The sequence below is a fragment of the Schistocerca cancellata genome, chromosome 7, assembly GCF_023864275.1.
Source record: "Schistocerca cancellata isolate TAMUIC-IGC-003103 chromosome 7, iqSchCanc2.1, whole genome shotgun sequence".
In the NCBI taxonomy this organism is placed as follows: Eukaryota; Metazoa; Arthropoda; class Insecta; order Orthoptera; family Acrididae; genus Schistocerca; species Schistocerca cancellata.
The window spans coordinates 181,964,544-181,984,461 of record NC_064632.1 but is presented as its reverse complement, the minus strand read 5'-3'; the positions used below and the strand labels follow the sequence as shown (position 1 = coordinate 181,984,461).

The 19,918-nt window shown below is 43.0% G+C and overlaps 1 protein-coding gene across 2 annotated transcripts in view; it reads right to left on the bottom strand.

The window, feature by feature from the left end:
- Window positions 1-19,918, bottom strand: part of LOC126092366 (lipase member M-like) — a 176,163-nt gene that overhangs the window by 84,933 nt on the left and 71,312 nt on the right. For both annotated transcript variants that reach the window (XM_049907911.1, XM_049907910.1), the window contains exon 3: window positions 11,324-11,507. In XM_049907911.1, the coding sequence (XP_049763868.1) occupies window positions 11,324-11,507 (184 nt within the window). The remainder of the gene's footprint in view (window positions 1-11,323; window positions 11,508-19,918) is intronic.

Sequence of the window (19,918 nt, the reverse complement as noted above, 5' to 3'; positions counted from 1 at the left end):
TGGAGGGTGCAGCCAGTCTCGCGCAATAATGCGTCCGCGCAACAGAAGGCTATTGTTTTACTGAAATTAGTTGAAACGGAGGGGTATCTGTTGAGAGGCCAGACAAACATGTGGTTTCTGAAGAGGGGCAGCAGCCTTTTCAGTAGTTGCAAGGGCAACAGTCTGGATGATTGACTGATCTGGCCTTGCAACAATAACCAAAACGGCCTTGTTGTGCTGGTACTGCGAACGGCTGAAAGCAAGGGGAAACTACGGCCGTAATTTTTCCCGAGGGCATGCAGCTTTACTGTATGATTAAATGATGATGGCGTCCTCTTGGGTAAAATATTCCGGAGGTTAAATAGTCCCCATTCGGATCTCCGGGCGGGGACTACTCAAGAGGATGTCGTTATCAGGAGAAAGAAAACTGGCGTTCTACGGATCGGAGCGTGGAATGTCAGATCCCTTAATCGGGCAGGTAGGTTAGAAAATTTAAAAAGGGAAATGGATAGGTTAAAGTTAGATATAGTGGGAATTAGTGAAGTTCGGTGGCAGGAGGAACAAGACTTCTGGTCAGGTGACTACAGGGTTATAAACAGAAAGTCAAATAGGGGTAATGCAGGAGTAGGTTTAATAATGAATAGGAAAATAGGAATGCGGGTAAGCTACTACAAACAGCATAGTGAACGCATTATTGTGGCCAAGATAGATACGAAGCCCACACCTACTACAGTAGTACAAGTTTACATGCCAACTAGCTCTGCAGATGACGAAGAAATTGAAGAAATGTATGATGAAATAAAAGAAATTATTCAGATAGTGAAGGGAGACGAAAATGTAATAGTCATGGGTGACTGGAATTCGAGTGTAGGAAAAGGGAGAGAAGGAAACGTAGTAGGTGACTATGGATTGGGGCTAAGAAATGAAAGAGGAAGCCGCCTGGTAGAATTCTGCACAGAGCACAACTTAATCATAGCTAACACTTGGTTTAAGAATCATGATAGAAGGTTGTATACATGGAAGAACCCTGGAGATACTAAAAGGTATCAGATAGATTATATAATGGTAAGACAGAGATTTAGGAACCAGGTTTTAAATTGTAAGACATTTCCACGGGCAGATGTGGACTCTGACCACAATCTATTGGTTATGACCTGTAGATTAAAACTAAAGAAACTGCAAAAAGGTGGGAATTTAAGGAGATGGGACCTGGATAAACTGAAAGAACCAGAGGTTGTACAGAGTTTCAGGGAGAGCATAAGGGAACAATTGACAGGAATGGGGGAAAGAAATACAGTAGAAGAAGAATGGGTAGCTTTGAGGGATCAAGTAGTGAAGGCAGCAGAGGATCAAGTAGGTAAAATGACGAGGGCTAGTAGAAATCCTTGGGTAACAGAAGAAATATTGAATTTAATTGATGAAAGGAGAAAATATAAAAATGCAGTAGATGAAGCAGGCAAAAAGAATACAAACGTCTCAAAAATGAGATCGACAGGAAGTGCAAAGTGGCTAAGCAGGGATGGCTAGAGGACAAATGTAAGGATGTAGAGGCTTATCTCACTAGGGGTAAGATAGATACTGCCTACAGGAAAATTAAAGAGACCTTTGGAGATAAGAGAACCACACGTATGAACATCAAGAGCTCAGATGGAAGCCCAGTTCTAAGCAAAGAAGGGAAGGCAGAAAGGTGGAAGGAGTATATAGAGGGTCTATACAAGGGCGATATACTTGAGGAAAATATTATGGAAATGGAAGAAGATGTAGATGAAGGTGAAATGGGAGATACGATACTGCGTGAAGAGTTTGACAGAGCACTGAAAGACCTGAGTCGAAACAAGGCCCCCGGAGTAGACAACATTCCATTGGAACTACTGACGGCCTTGGGAGAGCCAGTCCTGACAAAACTCTACCATCTGGTGAGCAAGATGTATGAAACAGGCGAAATACCCTCAGACTTCAAGAAGAATATAATAATTCCAATCCCAAAGAAAGCAGGTGTTGACCGATGTGAAAATTACCGAACAATCAGTTTAATAAGCCACAGCTGCAATATACTAACACGAATTCTTTACAGACGAATGGAAAAACTGGTAGAAGCCGACCTCGGGGACGATCAGTTTGGATTCCGTAGAAATACTGGAACACGTGAGGCAATACTGACCTTACGACTTATTTTAGAAGAAAGATTAAGGAAAGGCAAACCTACGTTTCTAGCATTTGTAGACTTAGAGAAAGCTTTTGACAATGTTGACTGGAATACTCTCTTTCAAATTCTAAAGGTGGCAGGGGTAAAATACAGGGAGCGAAAGGCTATTTACAATTTGTACAGAAACCAGATGGCAGTTATAATAGTCGAGGGACATGAAAGGGAAGCAGTGGTTGGGAAGGGAGTAAGACAGGGTTGTAGCCTCTCCCCGATGTTATTCAATCTGTAAATTGAGCAAGCAGTAAAGGAAACAAAAGAAAAATTCGGAGTAGGTATTAAAATCCATGGAGAAGAAATAAAAACTTTGAGGTTCGCCGATGACATTGTAATTCTGTCAGAGACAGCAAAGGACTTGGAAGAGCAGTTGAACGGAATGGATGGTGTCTTGAAGGGAGGATATAAACAAAAGCAAAACGAGGATAATGGAATGTAGTCGAATTAAGTCGGGTGATGTTGAGGGTATTAGATTAGGAAATGAGACACTTAAAGTAGTAAAGGAGTTTTGCTATTTGGGGAGCAAAATAACTGATGATGGTCGAAGTAGAGAGGATATAAAATGTAGACTGGCAATTTCAAGGAAAGCGTTTCTGAAGAAGAGAAATTTGTTAACATCAAGCATAGATGTAAGTGTCAGGAAGTCATTTCTGAAAGTATTTGTATGGAATGTAGCCATGTATGGATGTGAAACATGGACGGTAAATAGTTTGGACCAGAAGAGAATAGAAGCTTTCGAAATGTGGTGCTACAGAAGAATGCTGAAAATTATATGGGTAGATCACATAACTAATGAGGAAGTATTGCATAGGATTGGGGAGAAGAGAAGTTTGTGGCACAACTTGACCAGAAGAAGGGATCGGTTGGTAGGACATGTTCTGAGGCATCAAGGGATCTCCAATTTAGTATTGGAGGGCAGCGTGGAGGGTAAAAATCATAGGGGGAGACCAAGAGATGAATACACTAAGCAGATTCAGAAGGATGTAGGTTGCAGTAGGTATTGGGAGATGAAGTAGCTTGCACAGGATACAGTAGCATGGAGAGCTGCATCAAACCAGTCTCAGGACTGAAGACCACAACAACAACAACAGTTGTATTCAATCAGTGATAGCAGTTCATCGGGCGTTTCATATTCGATTTCGTGCTAAACACCCATCACGAAAGAACATTAGATGGTGGTATAAACAGTTTGAAGAAACTGGGTGCCTCTGTAAAGGCAAAAGCCTTGGCTGGCCATGCGTTCCTGAACAAACAGTGGAACAAATCCGACGAGCATTTGAGCAGAGACCTCGCAAGTCTACGAGTCGTGTTAGCCGAGAATTTGCGTTACTGTGCATGACACTGTGGCGTGTGTTACAGCGTCTATTAGCCCTCAAACCATACCGATTACAACTGGTACAAGATCTTCGAGATACTGACAAAGTGAAGCAAGTGGACTTTACCAATGCTGTTCTAGAGGACATGGAAGATGACACTTTTATCTCACGGTTGATGTTCAGCAATGAGGCAACTTTACATATTAGTGGTACGGTTCACCATCATAATGTGCGTATATAGGGGCTCTAAAATCCTCATGAAACAATTGAACACAGACGTGATTCACCAAATGTGAATGTTTTTTTGTGCTGTTTCGCAAAGCAAGGTTTATGGACCCTAGTTTTTTGAGGAAGAAAATGTAACAGGACAATCATATCTAGCAATGCTACGGAACTGGTTATTCCCACAACTTGACTCTGAGAATTTCATCTCTCAGCAAGATGGAGGACCATTGCACTGGCACAACAACGTGTGCAGTTTCCTTAATGCCAACGTGCCTCAATGTTGGATAGGGCGTACAGTGCCGCGAAACCAGGCTTTACACTCTTGGCCTCCTAGGTCCCCTGACTTAACACCATGTGATTTCTTCGTGGGGGATATGTTAAACAATGTGTTTATGTTCCTCCGTTACCCCATGACACTGATGAACTAAAAACCAGAATATCAGCTGCTGTAGCTTCAGTGACAGAAGACATCTTACACTCAGTTTTGCGATGAATTCGGCTATCGGCTAGATGTCGTCCGCGCAGCCAATGAAGGACATATTGAACATTTATGATTGATTTTTATAAACTTCTGTATTTTATGACTAATTTAGTATGCAATTTGTTGGTGTTGAGCCCTTATTTCTAATAAATAATTCTATTTAAAATCAGGTCATTCTTTTTGGGACACCCTGTATTATCCGCTAAATCACAGCGTGGACAAAAGTGTGTACTGAGTGATTGTGGTGGACAGCCATTGAAGAGGATTTTAATGGCAGATGAGAGGACGACAGTTGCAGAATTGAATGTCACACTCGCGAACCCTGTCGCCAGCAAAACAACTCGAAGGGAGCTCCAGAAGAAGGGAATCGCAGGGCTCGAGCTGTGTCACGGGAATTCTCTCCCCCATGGGCATTCCTGTAATATTCAGAATATGTTCCTAATGAAGCTCCAAATAGCCTACAACACCATGACTTTGCCCTTCGCGTTTTTTGCATGCAAGAACATGGAAGACATCTGTCCAGGGAATATTCTGTGGACTGATGAGGCATGTCTTATTCTGCACAGTGCCATGAATGTGCAGAAATGTCTCATATGGGGTTCTACTCCGCCAGCTGCACTCAGGTTATGTGACTGGGTGGTGTGGGTTTACAAGCTCCTTCATTCTCAGTAGGTTGTCCTTCGAGGAGATGACACATCGTGGCTCTGTCAGGTGTACACTGACACCCGCACGTTATATGGATGTACTTGTACAACACATGATTCCGGCGTTGCAAGAACGCAACTGTGTCCACACCATTATTTTCATGCAAGATGTTTTTGTTTCACTTTAGGGCGCGAAAACAACTGTGGTCACACGACCCCAAGTCAAAACTATAGAACACGAAGACAGAGGAGTTACAAAACGACTATAGTAAGTCCCAATTGACATAAGAGAAGACAGATAAAAACAGGGACGTGGTGAAAGGGCTAAAAAAGACACCATACAGAAACGCAGGTCCAAAACTAAAAATTAAATGGCCTTCACCATATTGTTTCGGCGGATAAAAAGTAAAACGCGCTCGACAGCCCGCGCGTCAGTTGCTAAAACGGCCTATAGCTGAGACGGCAAACCCAAGCGCGAACGTAAACGGTTAAGAAATGGGCATTCTGTCAGGAAGTGGCGGACAGTTAAAACTTGGGTGCAGTGTGTACAAAGTGGTGGGGTAGCGCCACTTATCAAATGACGATGGCTAAAAAGGCAGTGCCCAATACGCAGCCTAGTTCAAATGACCTCTTCCCGGTGGGAGGGCAGAGAGGAGGTCGTCCAAAGCGCTGGGACAGGCATAACAAGTCGGTACTTATTCCCGTGAAGGGAGGACCATGGGCGATGCCAAAGGGACACCACCTAATGACAGACGGTAACACAGAGATCATCGGAGAGAATACAGGAACTAGCGGGCTGAGGTACAACGACTGCAGTCTTGGCAGCAGCGTCAGCTGCCTCGTTTCCTGGCAGACCGACATCTACATCTACATCCATACTCCGCAAGCCACCTGACGGTGTGTGGCGGAGGGTACCTTGAGTACCTCTATCGGTTCTCCCTTCTAGTCCAGTCTGTTCGTGGAAAGAAGGATTGTCGGTATGCCTCTGTGTGGGCTCTAATCTCTCTGATTTTATCCTCATGGTCTCTTCGCGAGATATACGTAGGGAGGAGCAATATACTGCTTGACTCTTCGGTGAATGTATGTTATCGAAACTTCAACATAAGCCCGTACCGAGCTACTGAGCGTCTCTCCTGCAGAGTCTTCCACTGGAGTTTATCTATCATCTCCGTAACGCTTTCGCGATTACTAAATGATCCTGTAACGAAGCGCGCTGCTCTCCGATGGATCTTCTCTATATCTTCTATCAACCCTATCTGGTACGGATCCCACACTGATGAGCAGTATTCAAGCAGTGGGCGAACAAGCGTACTGTAACCATGACCAGGAACCCACACAAACTTCACTGTGGCTCCACATGTCGCTTGTCTGGTGAAAGATTTGCTTCAAGAAATATTTGGTAACAACCGCTTCGTCTCTAGGCAATTTTAAGATGTGCGATCTTCCAGATTCGCCAACATTAATCCATGTGACTCCTGGTTGTGGGGCTAAGTGAAAGATCGTGTCTATTATGGATGTGTTCGGGCTCTTCCTGATCTGAAGGATTCCTGATCTGAAGGACAGCATACGACGACATATTGCTCGCTGCGGGTACTGCCAATCATGCCGTGTTGCAGATGCACCTTGCTGGTGAATCGGAAGACCATGCTGGACGCACATTGTCTGATGCGCCGTTATCATGTGTCTGACCGTTCCTACCCTTTTCCTGGACCCACGCCACGTTCTGACTGCTTACAGCGCCACATTTTCAGCTGGTGGTAAAAAGTGGCATTATTATTGTTTTGTGCGTGCTCCCCACATGCGATATTCCAGTGTCTTGTGATGAATACTGTGCACACTGCAGCATTCGAAACACCGTCAGTCTAATAGTAACTACCTAGAATATGAATAAGCGACAACCTGGGCCCAGTTTCATGTTGACTATCTGGCGGACATTAGCATCCAATTATTTGTTACTGCAATGTATCCCTTGTATTTTGAAACATCCCATTGAAAAATTGTGAATGACAGTGCTGAAAAAAACTCTTACGTTGATTCATACAGAGACAGCTGAATAAAAATGAATGTACTCAGACAATTTTCTCTTTACGTATTCTGATCGTCACTAAACTGACACACAATATTTTTGGCGCAACGCAGTCTGACTTTCAATAATCTCTACTAAAGAATGGCCCTGACTAACAATAACCTATACCTTTCATGAATCACTTACCTCACAAAAATCTTCGTTATTCGAACTACTGCAATACAGCGAGCGCCAATACTGGCAGCTAACTAAAAGACTCTAACTACTGAAGGCACCAACTACTGATAGGCATAGTTAGCAAATGAAAGATTTTGATAGAGAAAAAACAATGTATTTACCTTAATAATGTTCAAAAGTCATCACATATATCTATCAATTCATGACAACCAACTTTAAAAATATCCTTTTTCTGGCGGACTCACGTCCAGATCGTCCGCCTATAGTAACCTCTCAGAACTCTGGCATCTCTCTCTCCACATCCACCACTGCTGGCGGCTCACCTATCACTCTCGATCAGAGCTAAGCAATTTCAACATTAGTCTACGTTTGTTAAGATAAAATTGTGGTGCTTAGATCTGTCACTGCTCAACGCTACGTGCTGTTCACTTCCAAATGCCCAACACTACAACAGCGAATATTCCAACTATGCCAACCAGCCACAGACTGCACACAGCACAGTCAGTGATTTTCATACAGAGTGCTACGTGGCGTTACCAACATAAAAACCTAAACAGCCTACTTACAATTTTTATTTCTCACCAGCTGGCAATCCTGGCATTGCCCAGATATTTATTTACGGCTGAGTCCAAGACTTCTTATGCTTGGAATTTATTTTTAACTGATGAAGCTTCTTTGTATAAAAGTGTGGGGAAGTACGATTGAGGACATGGATGAAGAGCTTGTTTTTTCACTAACATAGGAGATAGCCACGTACAGCTGGCTATGAAAAAAGCAATTGACACCAAGGTCCACGACTTCTAGATACAGTTTCTGGCGCTGTGCTTTGTTTATGAGCATGAAATAACATAAGCTCACCGGGAACTGTACACGTTTAAAGCGAAATGGCCAACTGTTAAGAATAAGCTGGATTTGGGGATTAAAACTCAAATGCGCTATTTCCTTTCAAAATTTCCGCTTCTATGATATTACGTTGGAGAGAGGTAACTTTAAGCCTCTGCGAGTGAAGGGTTCTGAGGAGTGAGATAATGCATCACACTCTCGATCAGAGCTAAGTAATTTCAACATTAGTCTACATTTGTAAAGATAAAATTGTGATGCTTAAATCTGTCACTGCTGTAAACTTCCGCAAATAAGTTCGTAGTTTTAAAAAAAACTTACCTAGGAAATAAGTCACGAGAAGTAAAACCTATCGAAAGAAGCACAATATTGTCGTTAGGTTTTTAATGCATAAAGCAAAACCTGTAAATCCATATACTTATCCAAGGAAATTCGCTGTTGTACTCATGATAAAGAATATCAGTTTGGACTCCGTAGAAATGTTGGAACACGCGAGGCAATACTGACCCTACGACTTTTCTTAGAAGATAGATTAAGTAATGGCAAACCTACGTTTCTACAAATTGTAGACTTGGAGAAATCTTTTGACAATGTTGACTGGAATATTCTCTTTCACATCCTGAAGGTGGCAGGCGTAAAATGTAGGGAGCAAAAGGCTATTTATAATTTGTACAGAAACCAGATGGCAGTTATAAGAGTAGAAGGGCATGAAAGGGAAGCAGTGGTTGGGAAGGGAGTGGGACAGGGCTGTAGCCTATCCCCGATGTTATTCAATCTGTATATTGAGCAAACAGTAAAGGAAACAAAACAAAAAGGTGGAAAAGGAATTAAAATCCTTGGAGAAGAAATAAAAACTTCGAGGTTTGTCCACGACATTGCAATTCTGTCGGAGACAAGCAAGGACCTGGAAGAGCAGCTGAACGGAATGGACAGTGTCTTGAAAGGATATAAGATGAACATCAACAAAAGCAAAACGAGGATAATGAAATGTAGTCGAATTAAATCAGGTGATGCTGAAGGAATTAGATTAAGAAATGAGACACTTAAAGTAGTAAATGAGTTTTTCTATTTGAGGAGCAAAAAAGCTGATGATTGTCGAAGTAGGGAGGTATAAAATGTAGACGGGTTACGGAAAGGAAAGCGTTTCTGAAGAAGAGAAATTTGTTTACATCGAGTATAGATTTAAGCGTCAGGAAGTTTTTTCTGAAAGTAGTTGCATGGGATGTAACCACGTATGGAAGTGAAACATGGTCGATAAACAGTTTAGACAAGAAGAGTATAGAAGCTTTCAAAATGTGGTGCTACAGAAGAATGCTGAAGATCAGATGGGTAGATCACGTAACTAATGAGGAGGTACTGAATAGAACTGGGAAGCAGAGGAACTTGTGACAAAATCTGACTGAAAGAAGGGACCAGTTGGTAGGACACGTTCTGAGGCATCAAGGGATCACCAGTTTTGTACTGGAGGGAATAGTCGAGGGTAAAAATAGTAGAGGGAGACTAAAATATGAATATACTAAGCTGATTCAGAAGGATGTGGTTTGCAGTAGTTACTCGGAGATGAAGAAGCTTGTACAGGACAGAGTAGCAAGGAGAGCTGCATCAAACCAGTCTCTGGACTGAAGAACACAACAGCAACAGTCATAAAAATAAGATTGTGCTGTTTAAATCTGTCACTGACCTAAAATTCCCAAAATACATCTCTACTGAGTAAAAGACTAAAGGTACCAGGTATTGGCTCTAAGTGTTGTGAAAAACTAACAGCGCCTTGTATTGGTTCTTTGGTGTACTATGCCATGATGATTAAACATTCAAATTACTAAGACGAATGGACGAGTTTAGATAAAATTTTAAGTTACAATATCTTTTCTCTCCATGTTCCAATTTGATGAAATAAAGTCTATATATTGCCCCAACCTGCGCTCTAGTTAACTGTGAAAACCCATAAAAATTCATCGAGAGATTATTGGAGATTAGCGTGCTCAAACAGACAAACAGGTGGACACAACGGTTTTACAGTTTTATAATCAGTATAGAACATATAGATGTCTAGCGTTGTATGCTAAATAAATAAAAACAGTTTGTATTTTTATTGGATGGGTTGTACTGATATATGAGGTTAAAGAAACTGAAAGTAGAGATTTAAAAAATTAGCACACTGTAGGAAGAGGTGGAGGTTGGCATGGTACACTATGTGATCAAAAGTATCCGGGCATCCAAAAAACATACGTTTTTCATATTATTTGCATTGTGCAGCCACTTACTGCCAGGTACTCCATATCAGCGACCTCAGTAGTCATTAGACATCGTGAGAAAGCAGAATGGGGCGCTCCGCGAAACTCACGGACTTCGAACGTGGTCAGGTGATTGGGTGTCACTTGTGCCACACGTCTGCACGCGAGATTTCCACTCTCCTAAACATCCCTAGGTCCACAGTTCCGATGTGATAGTGAAGCGAACACGTACATCACAAAAGCGTACAGGCCGACCTCGCCTGTTGACTGACAGACACCGCCGAAAGTTGAAGAGGGTCGTCATGTGTAATAATCATACGTCTATCCAGACTATTACACACGAATTCCAAACTGCATCAGGATCAACTGCAAGTACTATGACAGTTAGGCGGGAGGTGAGAAAACTTGGATTTAATGGTCGAACGGCTGCTCATAAGTCACACATCACGCCGGTAAATGCCAAACGACTCCTCACTTGGATGACTGAACAGTGGAAAAAAGTTGTGTGGAGTGACGAATCACGGTACCCAGTGTTGCGATCCGATGGCAGTGTGTGGGTATGGCGAATGTCCGGTGAACATACTCTGCCAGCGTTTGTAGTGCCAACAGTAAAATTCAGAGCAGTGGTTTTATGATGTGGTCGGGGTTTTCACGGACGGGTCTAGCACCCCTTGTTGTTTTGCGTGGCACTATCACAGCATAGGCCTACGTTGATGTTTTAAGCACCTTCTTGCTTCCCACTGTTGAAGAGCAATTCGGGTATGGCGATTGCATCTTTCAACACGATTGAGCACCTGTTCATAATGCACGGCCTGTGGCGGAGTGGTTACACGACAATAACATCCCTGTAATGGACTGGCCTGCACAGAGTCCAGACCTGCATCCTATAGAACACCTTTGGAATGTTTTGGAACTCCCACTTCGTGCCAGACCTCACCGACCGATTTCGTGAAGAATGGGCCGCCATTCCCCAAGAAACCTTCCAGCTCCTGCTTGAACGTATGCCTGAGAGAGTGGAAGCTGTCAAGGCTAAGGGTGGTCCAACACCATACTGAATTCCAGCATTACCGACAGCGGGGGCCACGAACTTGTAAGTCATTTTCAGCCAGGTGTCCGGATACTTTTGAATACAAAGTGTACCAGCAGAGGGAGCGATGAGTCTGCAAAAGAAGTTACGTAAATGAGAGCGTTGGTCACTCACCCAAGGACTTGTTCCTGCCGCTCAGCACGAAGTTGTCGGAGCAGCCTATGAGCCCTGACATGACGAGCACAGCGCCCCTGGCGGCCGCCGCTGGCAGGATGCGGTGCGCCGTCACCTGGTAGCCGTCCTGCGTCTCCGTGGAGTGCGTCTCGCACTGGAAGCCCTCTTCCCTACACAGCTCCTCCTGCCAGCAACACAGCAGAAACGTCACCGTCAGTGAAAGAGAAGTCTCCAAGTGTTTCATTTGCAACTGCCTGTCTCCGATATGACAGGCGCGTCGAGTTAGCCAAAAATAATGAACCCATAGAACTTACGCACTACCTGAACGAAAGACCAATATTGGCCATTAAAAGTGCTACGCCAAGAAGAAATGCAGATGATAAACTGGTATTCATTGAACAATATATTATACTAGAACTGACATGTGATTACATTTTCACGCAATTTGGGTGCATAGATCCTGAGAAATCAGTACCCAGAACAACCACCTCTGACCGTAATAACGGCCTTGATACGCCTGGGCATTGAGTCAAACAGAGCTTGGATGGCGTGTACAGGTACAGCTGCCCATGCAGCTTCGACAAGATACCACTGTTCATCAAGAGTAGTGACTGGCGTATTGTGACGAGCCAGTTGCTCGGCCACCGTTGACCAGACGTTTTCAGTTGGTGAGAGATCTGGAGAATATGCTGGCCAGGACAGCAGTCGAACATTTTCTGTATCCATAAAGGCGCCTACAGGACCTGCAACATGCAGTCTAGCATTATCCTGCTGAAATGAAGCGTTTCGCAGGGATCGAATGAAGGGTAGAGCCACGGGTCGTAACACATCTGAAATGTAACGTCCACTGTTCAAAGTGCCGTCAATGTGAATAAGAGGTGACCGAGACGTGTAACCAATGGCACCTCATACCATTACGCCGGGTGATACGCCAGTCTGTCGATGACGAATAAACGCTTCCAATGTGCGTTCACCGCGATGTCGCCAAACAGGGATACGACCATCATGATGCTGTAAAGAGAACCTGGATTCATCCGAAAAAATGACGTTTTGCCATTCGTGCACCCAGGTTCGTCGTTGAGTACACCATCGCAGGCGCTCCTGTCTGTGATGCAGCGTCAAGGGTAACCGCAGCCATGGTCTCCGAGCTGATAGTCCATGCTGCTGCAAACGTCGTCGAACTGTTCGTGCAGAAGGTTGTTGTCTTGCAAACGTCCCCATCTGTTGACTCAGGGATCGAGACGTGGCTGCACGATCCGTTACAGCCACGCGGATGAGATGCCTGTCATCTTGACAGCTAGTGATACGAGGCCGTTGGGATCCAGCACGCCGTTCCGTATTACCCTCCTGAACCCATATTCTGTTAACAGTCATTGGATCTCGACCAACTCGCGCAGCAATGTCGCGATACGATAAACCTTTATCAAAGTCGGAAACGTGATGGTACGCATTTCTCCTCCTTATACGAGGCATTACAACAACGTTCCACCAGACAACGTCGGTCAACAAGCTATTTGTGTATGAGAAATCGGTTGGAAACTTTCCTCATGTCAGCACGTCGTAGGTGTCGCCACTGGCGCCAGTCTTGTGTGAATGCTCTGAAAAGCTAATCATTTGCATATCATAGCATCTTCTTGCTGCCGGTTAAATTTCACGTCTGTAGCAGGTCATCTTCGTGGTGTAGCAATTTTAATTGCCAGTATCTGGGTACCTATTACTAGAAATTACTTTGGGGTGTGCCCAACATTCGCTTTTATGATGGCTGAGATCCTGCTAGGGACACTTTCAATGAAGTGGATGAATCTCTGTGGAGAAATGACAGACCTTTCTTCCTCGACAGCTGAATTCGGAGAAGGTTGTGATGTTGGACGCTGGGGTCTGAAGCAGAGTGATCTTCTAACTCGTCCCATAGATGTTCCATTGGGTTCAGATTGGGAATCTGAGCAGGCAAATCCATTTCAGGAATGTTATTGTCCACAAACCATTGTCTCACAGATGCTGCTTTATGACAAGACGCATTCTCATACTGATACAAACAGCCATCGCCCATGAACTGCTTTTCAACTGTATGAAGTACACAGTGCTGTAAATCGTGTTCTTGTCCTTCAGCATTTATTGTTTTCGTAAGTGTAATAAGGGAACCACACCCTAACCACGGAAATTATTCACATACCGTAACATTATCTCCTCATTACTAATTTGTAGGCATTAGACATGATGACTTGTTCTCCAGGCATTCACCAAACTCAAACCCTTCCAACCGATTTCCACTGGGTATCCGTACACACAGTCATTATGCTAGATGGACTGCCGGTAGCACTTTAGAATTCATGAGTGATTCCTTCCCGTGGCTGCACGCACTTGCTTACACTCACCATCCGCATGCTGGTTGGTACCTGTCTCTCAGTACATGAGGTCTCCCTGATTTGGTTAAGCTGTAACTGTACCTTCAGATTTCCGTATCACAATCATATTGCCAACAGTTCCACTTGGGCAGTTTTAAATGGGTTGAAGTGTCCACATTTGAAGTAAATGAAATCTCTTGATCGACCCATTCTTCTGTTACTGCTTCTCTACTGACAACAGAATACTTCACTCCTCCTTTCACACTGGTGACTATTTTGTTTACATGAAGGCCCCAGCTACATTACAGGAATGTTTACATAAGGGGCATGGCCAAGTTTCTCTTTTTTTACATAAGGATAACAATGGACACATAGAGACTTCTTGCGACATCTCATGGTCAATTCCATATTGTATAAGGATGACTGGTTACTTCTGATTGGATAATGTATTTCACTGAGGAAAAATGAGAAGGAATTTCAGGTATGAGGCGAGGATCCACATTGATTTATATGAGTAGGTGCTTCAGACACCTATCTTTTTAAACCTTCGTAAATTTGTCGTATATGCGCATTGGGCTGTGAGTAGCGGAACAATGTACAACATCTCTATGCGTCCATTGTTATCCTTATGTAAATAAACCAGACACTTGGACATGCCCCTTATGTAAACATTCCCATAATGCGGCTGCGGCTGGGGCCCTCATGTAAACAAAATAGTCACCAGATGCTTTTAGCCTTATGTAAACAAGCCACACACTTCTGGTTTAAAGTTATGTCTAGGTAAGTGTAATTTATGACCTTAATGTAAGCAGACAGGTCATGTATGCTTTTAGTTATATTTATGTGAGTCTAATTTATTACCACACACTTTTAATCTAATCTTAATTATAATAATTTACGACCAAAAACTGTCATCTTCTCTCCCTCTCTTGTCTAGTCCCGTTGGGTGGGCTGAATTACTACAATTTACGACCCAAAAGTTGATGTCACGTACTTTGACATTGCGTGGATTGGATGAATTATTGTAATTTAATGACGTCACATCTACCCATGGCATTTTCTGGAAGCACTCCAATGTATGACCACCTTCCATTTCTATTTACAGTTTTGGAAAATTTGTTACATTTTTGGAGTAGTTTGTTAAAATTTGTGTAGAAACCTTGCCAGTTTTTTACTAGTATTGGAAATACTCTCTTTCAGCCACTTTTCGACTTTGTCATCCAGACACAGTAGATCATGGTAAGTACGGGACTAAAACTGTTTAACAAATACCACAGTTCATTATATAAACAAATAAATTTTAAACCATGGGATATCAGTATAACAACTGCCACAGCGTGTTATTTAAACAAATACACTAATATTCCACGTTTTAATGTTTAACAGTTGCACATGAATTATTTAAACAAGTACACTCATCTTCCATCATTTAATGTTTAAAAATTACCACAGTGTTTTGTTTCACTATAAGGAAGCTATCATTGCATTATAAGTCTGTTAAAAACAATGAATGACACACTATGACGTCACTATTAGGCTGTCTGAGAGGAGTTTGACACAGCTGTAACGTCCACATTCCTAATCGGTCTATTTGATTGCGATATAAATGACCATGATCACGTATGCCTAATGAAATTTTGCTATGAGTAAGGTTATCGCTACAGAAGGAAAATAATACCGGTTAGTAGGAGGAAAGTTTACAACAGACCCCTCTGAAGGAATAATCTATTCTCAACCTCTTCTAAATACTGTTAATTTGAAATTGATGGAATTTAGTGCAATCGCTGAAGAACCACACATGGGGTGGAAAGGGTGCCATGTAGTATTTCATACAAAAAGTGTTGATGAGGAAGAAAAAAGGATCATTAAATGTTCGCCAGCCCACTAGGGCATGAATATCCAAAATCCTAAGAAAGGTAATGGCAAGAAAATTAAGCATGTAATCACTGGCATGGCAACAGAATGTTGTCACGCTGTTCCACAACACAACAGTTCACAAGAAAATGAATGAATCAAAAAGCACAGAGTTTGCAGTTACTTATTGGTGGAGTACTAAATTTTGAAAGCAGAGCTAAAAGAAGTTGCTGCTTATATAAATGACTGACTGTAACAGGACCTTTGTTATACAAAAAATGACTTCCAGTAACCTCAGTGTAATGTAATGCAAAATTTGGAAAAAGGCAAGAAATTTACTTTTAAATATGGAAAGATGGAATTGAGTTTATGTTAACCAATGAGGAACTCATATAATTTTAACATAAGAACAATAAAATACATACCAAGCCAGCAGAAGTCACTCGCTAAGCTAAATACAGAATAAATGAAACTGCACACTCTTAATTTGGGCTACATCTGTAGTTATTAGTTTTTCCAGCAAAATTTTAAGCTACTTTAAGTGAGTGAAGATAATACTCAAAATTGCAAATACGTTAAGCTTGTGTTATGGAGTGCAAGAACGAACAGTTACTGAGGTAGCAAAATTTAGACTGAAACTGGTCATTAGCAAACAAACAAAACTGGCAATAAATAGTGAATCAGTTGTCATACTACTAGGGTCACTCCAAAAGAAATGCACGCTATTTTTTTTAAATCCATCTTTTATTCTATACGTTTGAAAGTTATACAGTGTGTAGATACATCCTTTAGGAACAACATTTTCACTTCTCCACATCATTTCCATCCCTCTCAACTGCCTTACGTCATCTTGGAACCACCGCCTGTATACCCGCGCGGTAAAATTCTGGACCAACCTGTTGGAGCCACTGTTTGGCAGCGTGCACAAGGGAGTCATCATCTTCAAACCTTGTTCCACGAAGAGAGTCTTTCAGTTTCCCAGAGAGATGATAGTCACATGGAACCAGGTCAGGACTGTAAGACAGGTGTTTCAGTGTTGTCCATCCGAGTTCTGTGATTGCTTCCATGGTTTTTTGACTGACATGTGGCCGTGCAATGTCGTGCAACAGCAAAACATCCTGCTTTTGCCATGTGGTCGAACACGACTCAGGCGAGCCTGAAGTTTCATTGTCGTCACATATGCATCAGAATTTATGGTGGTTCCACTTGGCATGATGTCCACAAGCAAGAGTTCTTCGGAATCGAAAAACACTGTAGCCATAACTTTTCCAGCAGAAGGTGTAGTTTTGAATTATTTTTCTTGGGTGAATTTGCATGATGTCACTCCATTGATTGCCTCTTCGTCTCTGGTGAAAAATGATGGAGCCATGTTTCATCACCTGTCACAATTCTTCAAAGAAATTCATTTCCACCATTATCGTACTGTTCCAAAAGTTCGCTGCATACCGTTTTTCTTGTTTCTGTGTGAGCCACTGTCTACATCCTGGGAGCCCATCTGGCACAAACCTTTTTGAACGCCAACACTTTCAGTATTCTGCAAACACTTCCTTCCCCTATCCCAACGTAGCGTGACAATTCGTTCACTGTGATGCGTCTGTCAGCAGCCACCGATTCGTTAACTCTCTGCACATTGTCTGGAGTGTGTGCAGTAAGAGGCCTGCCACTGCGAGGACAATCCTCAATATTGCCGTGCCCGCTTTCATCATGTAACCTGCTTGCCCACCGACTAACTGTACTGCGATCGACAGCAGCACCTCCATACACCTTATTCAATATCTTGCGGATGTTTCCCACTGTCTCGTTTCCACAACATAAGAATTCTATGACAGCACGTTCCTTCTGACGAACGTCAAGTGTAGCAGCCATCTTGAAGACATGCCGTGACGGCGCCACTCACGGGAACGGGTTGAACTAAGTTTGAAAACAAGCGGGAAGGATGTATCTACACACCGTAAAACTTTCACGCATGCAGAATGAAAACTGTATTTTTACAAAAATAGTGTGCATTTCTTTTGGAGTGACCCTCTTATTATGACACACAATGATTGAATGGAAAGAAAAGGAACCCTGCTTGGTATCAATGTCCGAGGATAATGACAACACCTTTAACCTATAAGTTTTAACTATTGCAGGTTATTGTTCAAGAAAGTTAGTCATTAAAGTTTGTTAAAGAAATGTCGTTGGGTGATACTTGAACAATATTAGTTATATTCTGTTAGTTAACAGTCTTACAATGTTGTAGTTGTACAGATGAAGAAGGCTGTAACTGACGACAGAACTAAGAGTCGCCTCCAGAGCCACGGATAATTATGGCTCAAATGGTTCTAAGCACTATGGGACTTAACATCTGAGGTCGTCAGTCCCCTAGACTTAGAACTACTTAAACCTAAGTAACCTAAGGACATCACACACATCCATGCCAGAGGCAGGATTCGAACCTGCGACCGTGGCAGCAACGCGGCTCCGGACTGTAGCGCCTAGAACCGCTCGGCCACAGCGGCCGGCGATAATTATGGGACAGGCAATAGTAGGAACTGCAGCTTCCTCCACTTGTCCACTCCGAGCGTGCTCTCAATACTAGCTAATTAATAAAGTTGATGTACCTACATTAGCGCGGTCATAACTGCGCACTGCGTCTGCTGAAGCACCGAACAAACACTTCCGCACTCTTTCAAGACTATCTGCTGTGTCTTCTCTCTGTTTGCAGCGTGACAGAGACACTCCATACGCAAATATAAATAACGGCACAGCTACTGCCATTAAGTCATTGCTATTGATAAATTTAAACAAAATTTCCTTCACGATTACCCAGTAATTTACAATATTTATATTATAGTTACAATCAATTACATACATTCACAAATAAAAACGCCCTTATGGTCATTACATATTAAATATAGTTTCTGCAATGAAGCGTACAGATTCAGAAATAGCAATATTTTACAAGTTATCAACTGATATTAAACGGTGAAATGTTTTGGATGATGTAGAAGGTATTTTATCTGTATTTTCAATGTTACACAAAAATGGTTCAAATGGCTCTGAGCACTATGGGACTCAACTTCTGAGGTCATCAGTCCCCTAGAACTGAGAGCTACTTAAACCTAACTAACCTAAGGACATCACACACATCCATGGCCGAGGCAGGATTCGAACCTGCGACCGCAGCGGTCGCGCGGTTCCAGACTGTAGCGCCTTTAACCGCTTGGCCACCCCGGCCGGCCAATGTTACAAAATGACATTATTATGGACGTGTAAAACCAGTAGGGAATTAAAAACATCCAAGTAAGAGCATTTCTGCAGCCGTGTATGTACACACACATAAACTAAAGACTCTGTCTGAACAGGCCTCGGAAGGCCCAACAACACTGACCGATAGCCGCATCGTCCTCAGCCAACAGACGTCACTGGATATGGATATTGAGGGGCTTTTGGTCGGCAGACTGCTCTCCCAAGGGTTGAGTGCACTCCTCTTGCCAACAGCACTCAACAGACCCAGATAGTTACCCATATGAGTGTCAACCATACGGGACACCACTTACTTCGGTGACCTGACTGGCACCAGTGTTTCCACCTCAGCAAGGCCACTGGGGTGCACACATAAGACATTACAGCCGAGTGGAGTGGCCGCGCGGTTTGAGGCGCCATGACACGGATTGCGCGGTCGCTCCCGCCGGAGGTTTGAGTCCTCCCTCGGGCATGGGCGTGTGTGCTGTTCTTACAAGGGAACATCCCCATCGCACCCCCCTCAGATTTAGTTATAAGTTGCCACAATGGATAGGCTTTGAAAAACTGAACACAGATCAATCGAAAAAACAGGAAGAAGTTGTGTGGAACTATGAAAAAATAAGCAAATTATACAAACTGGGTCGTCCATGCGTAAGATAGGCAATATTAAGAGCAGTGTCAGGCGAGGAGCGCCGTGGTCACGTGGTTAGCGTGAACAGCTGCGGAGCGAGAGGTCCTTGGTTCAAATCTGCCCTCCACTGAAAATTTTGCTATCTTTATTTTCGCAAAGTTATGATCTGTCCGTTCGTTCATTGACGTCTCTGTTCACTGTAATAAGTTTAGTGTCTGGGTTTCGCGACCGCACCGCAAAACCGTGTGATTAGTTGACGAAAGGACGTGCCTCTCCAATGGGAACCGAAAACATTTGATCGCAAGGTCATAGGTCAACCGATTCCTCCACAGGAAAACACGTCTGATATTTTGTATACGACACTGGTGACAGCATGTGCCTCACATGACAGGAATATGTTGTCGACCCACCTAACTAGTACACTTGGCGAATAGGTGAAAAGTTTCTTCTACCTTGCCCGATTTAGGTTTTCTTGTGGATGTAATAATCACTCCAGAAAAAGTGATGAAAACGTAAGAGTTTTTCACATAAACTGAA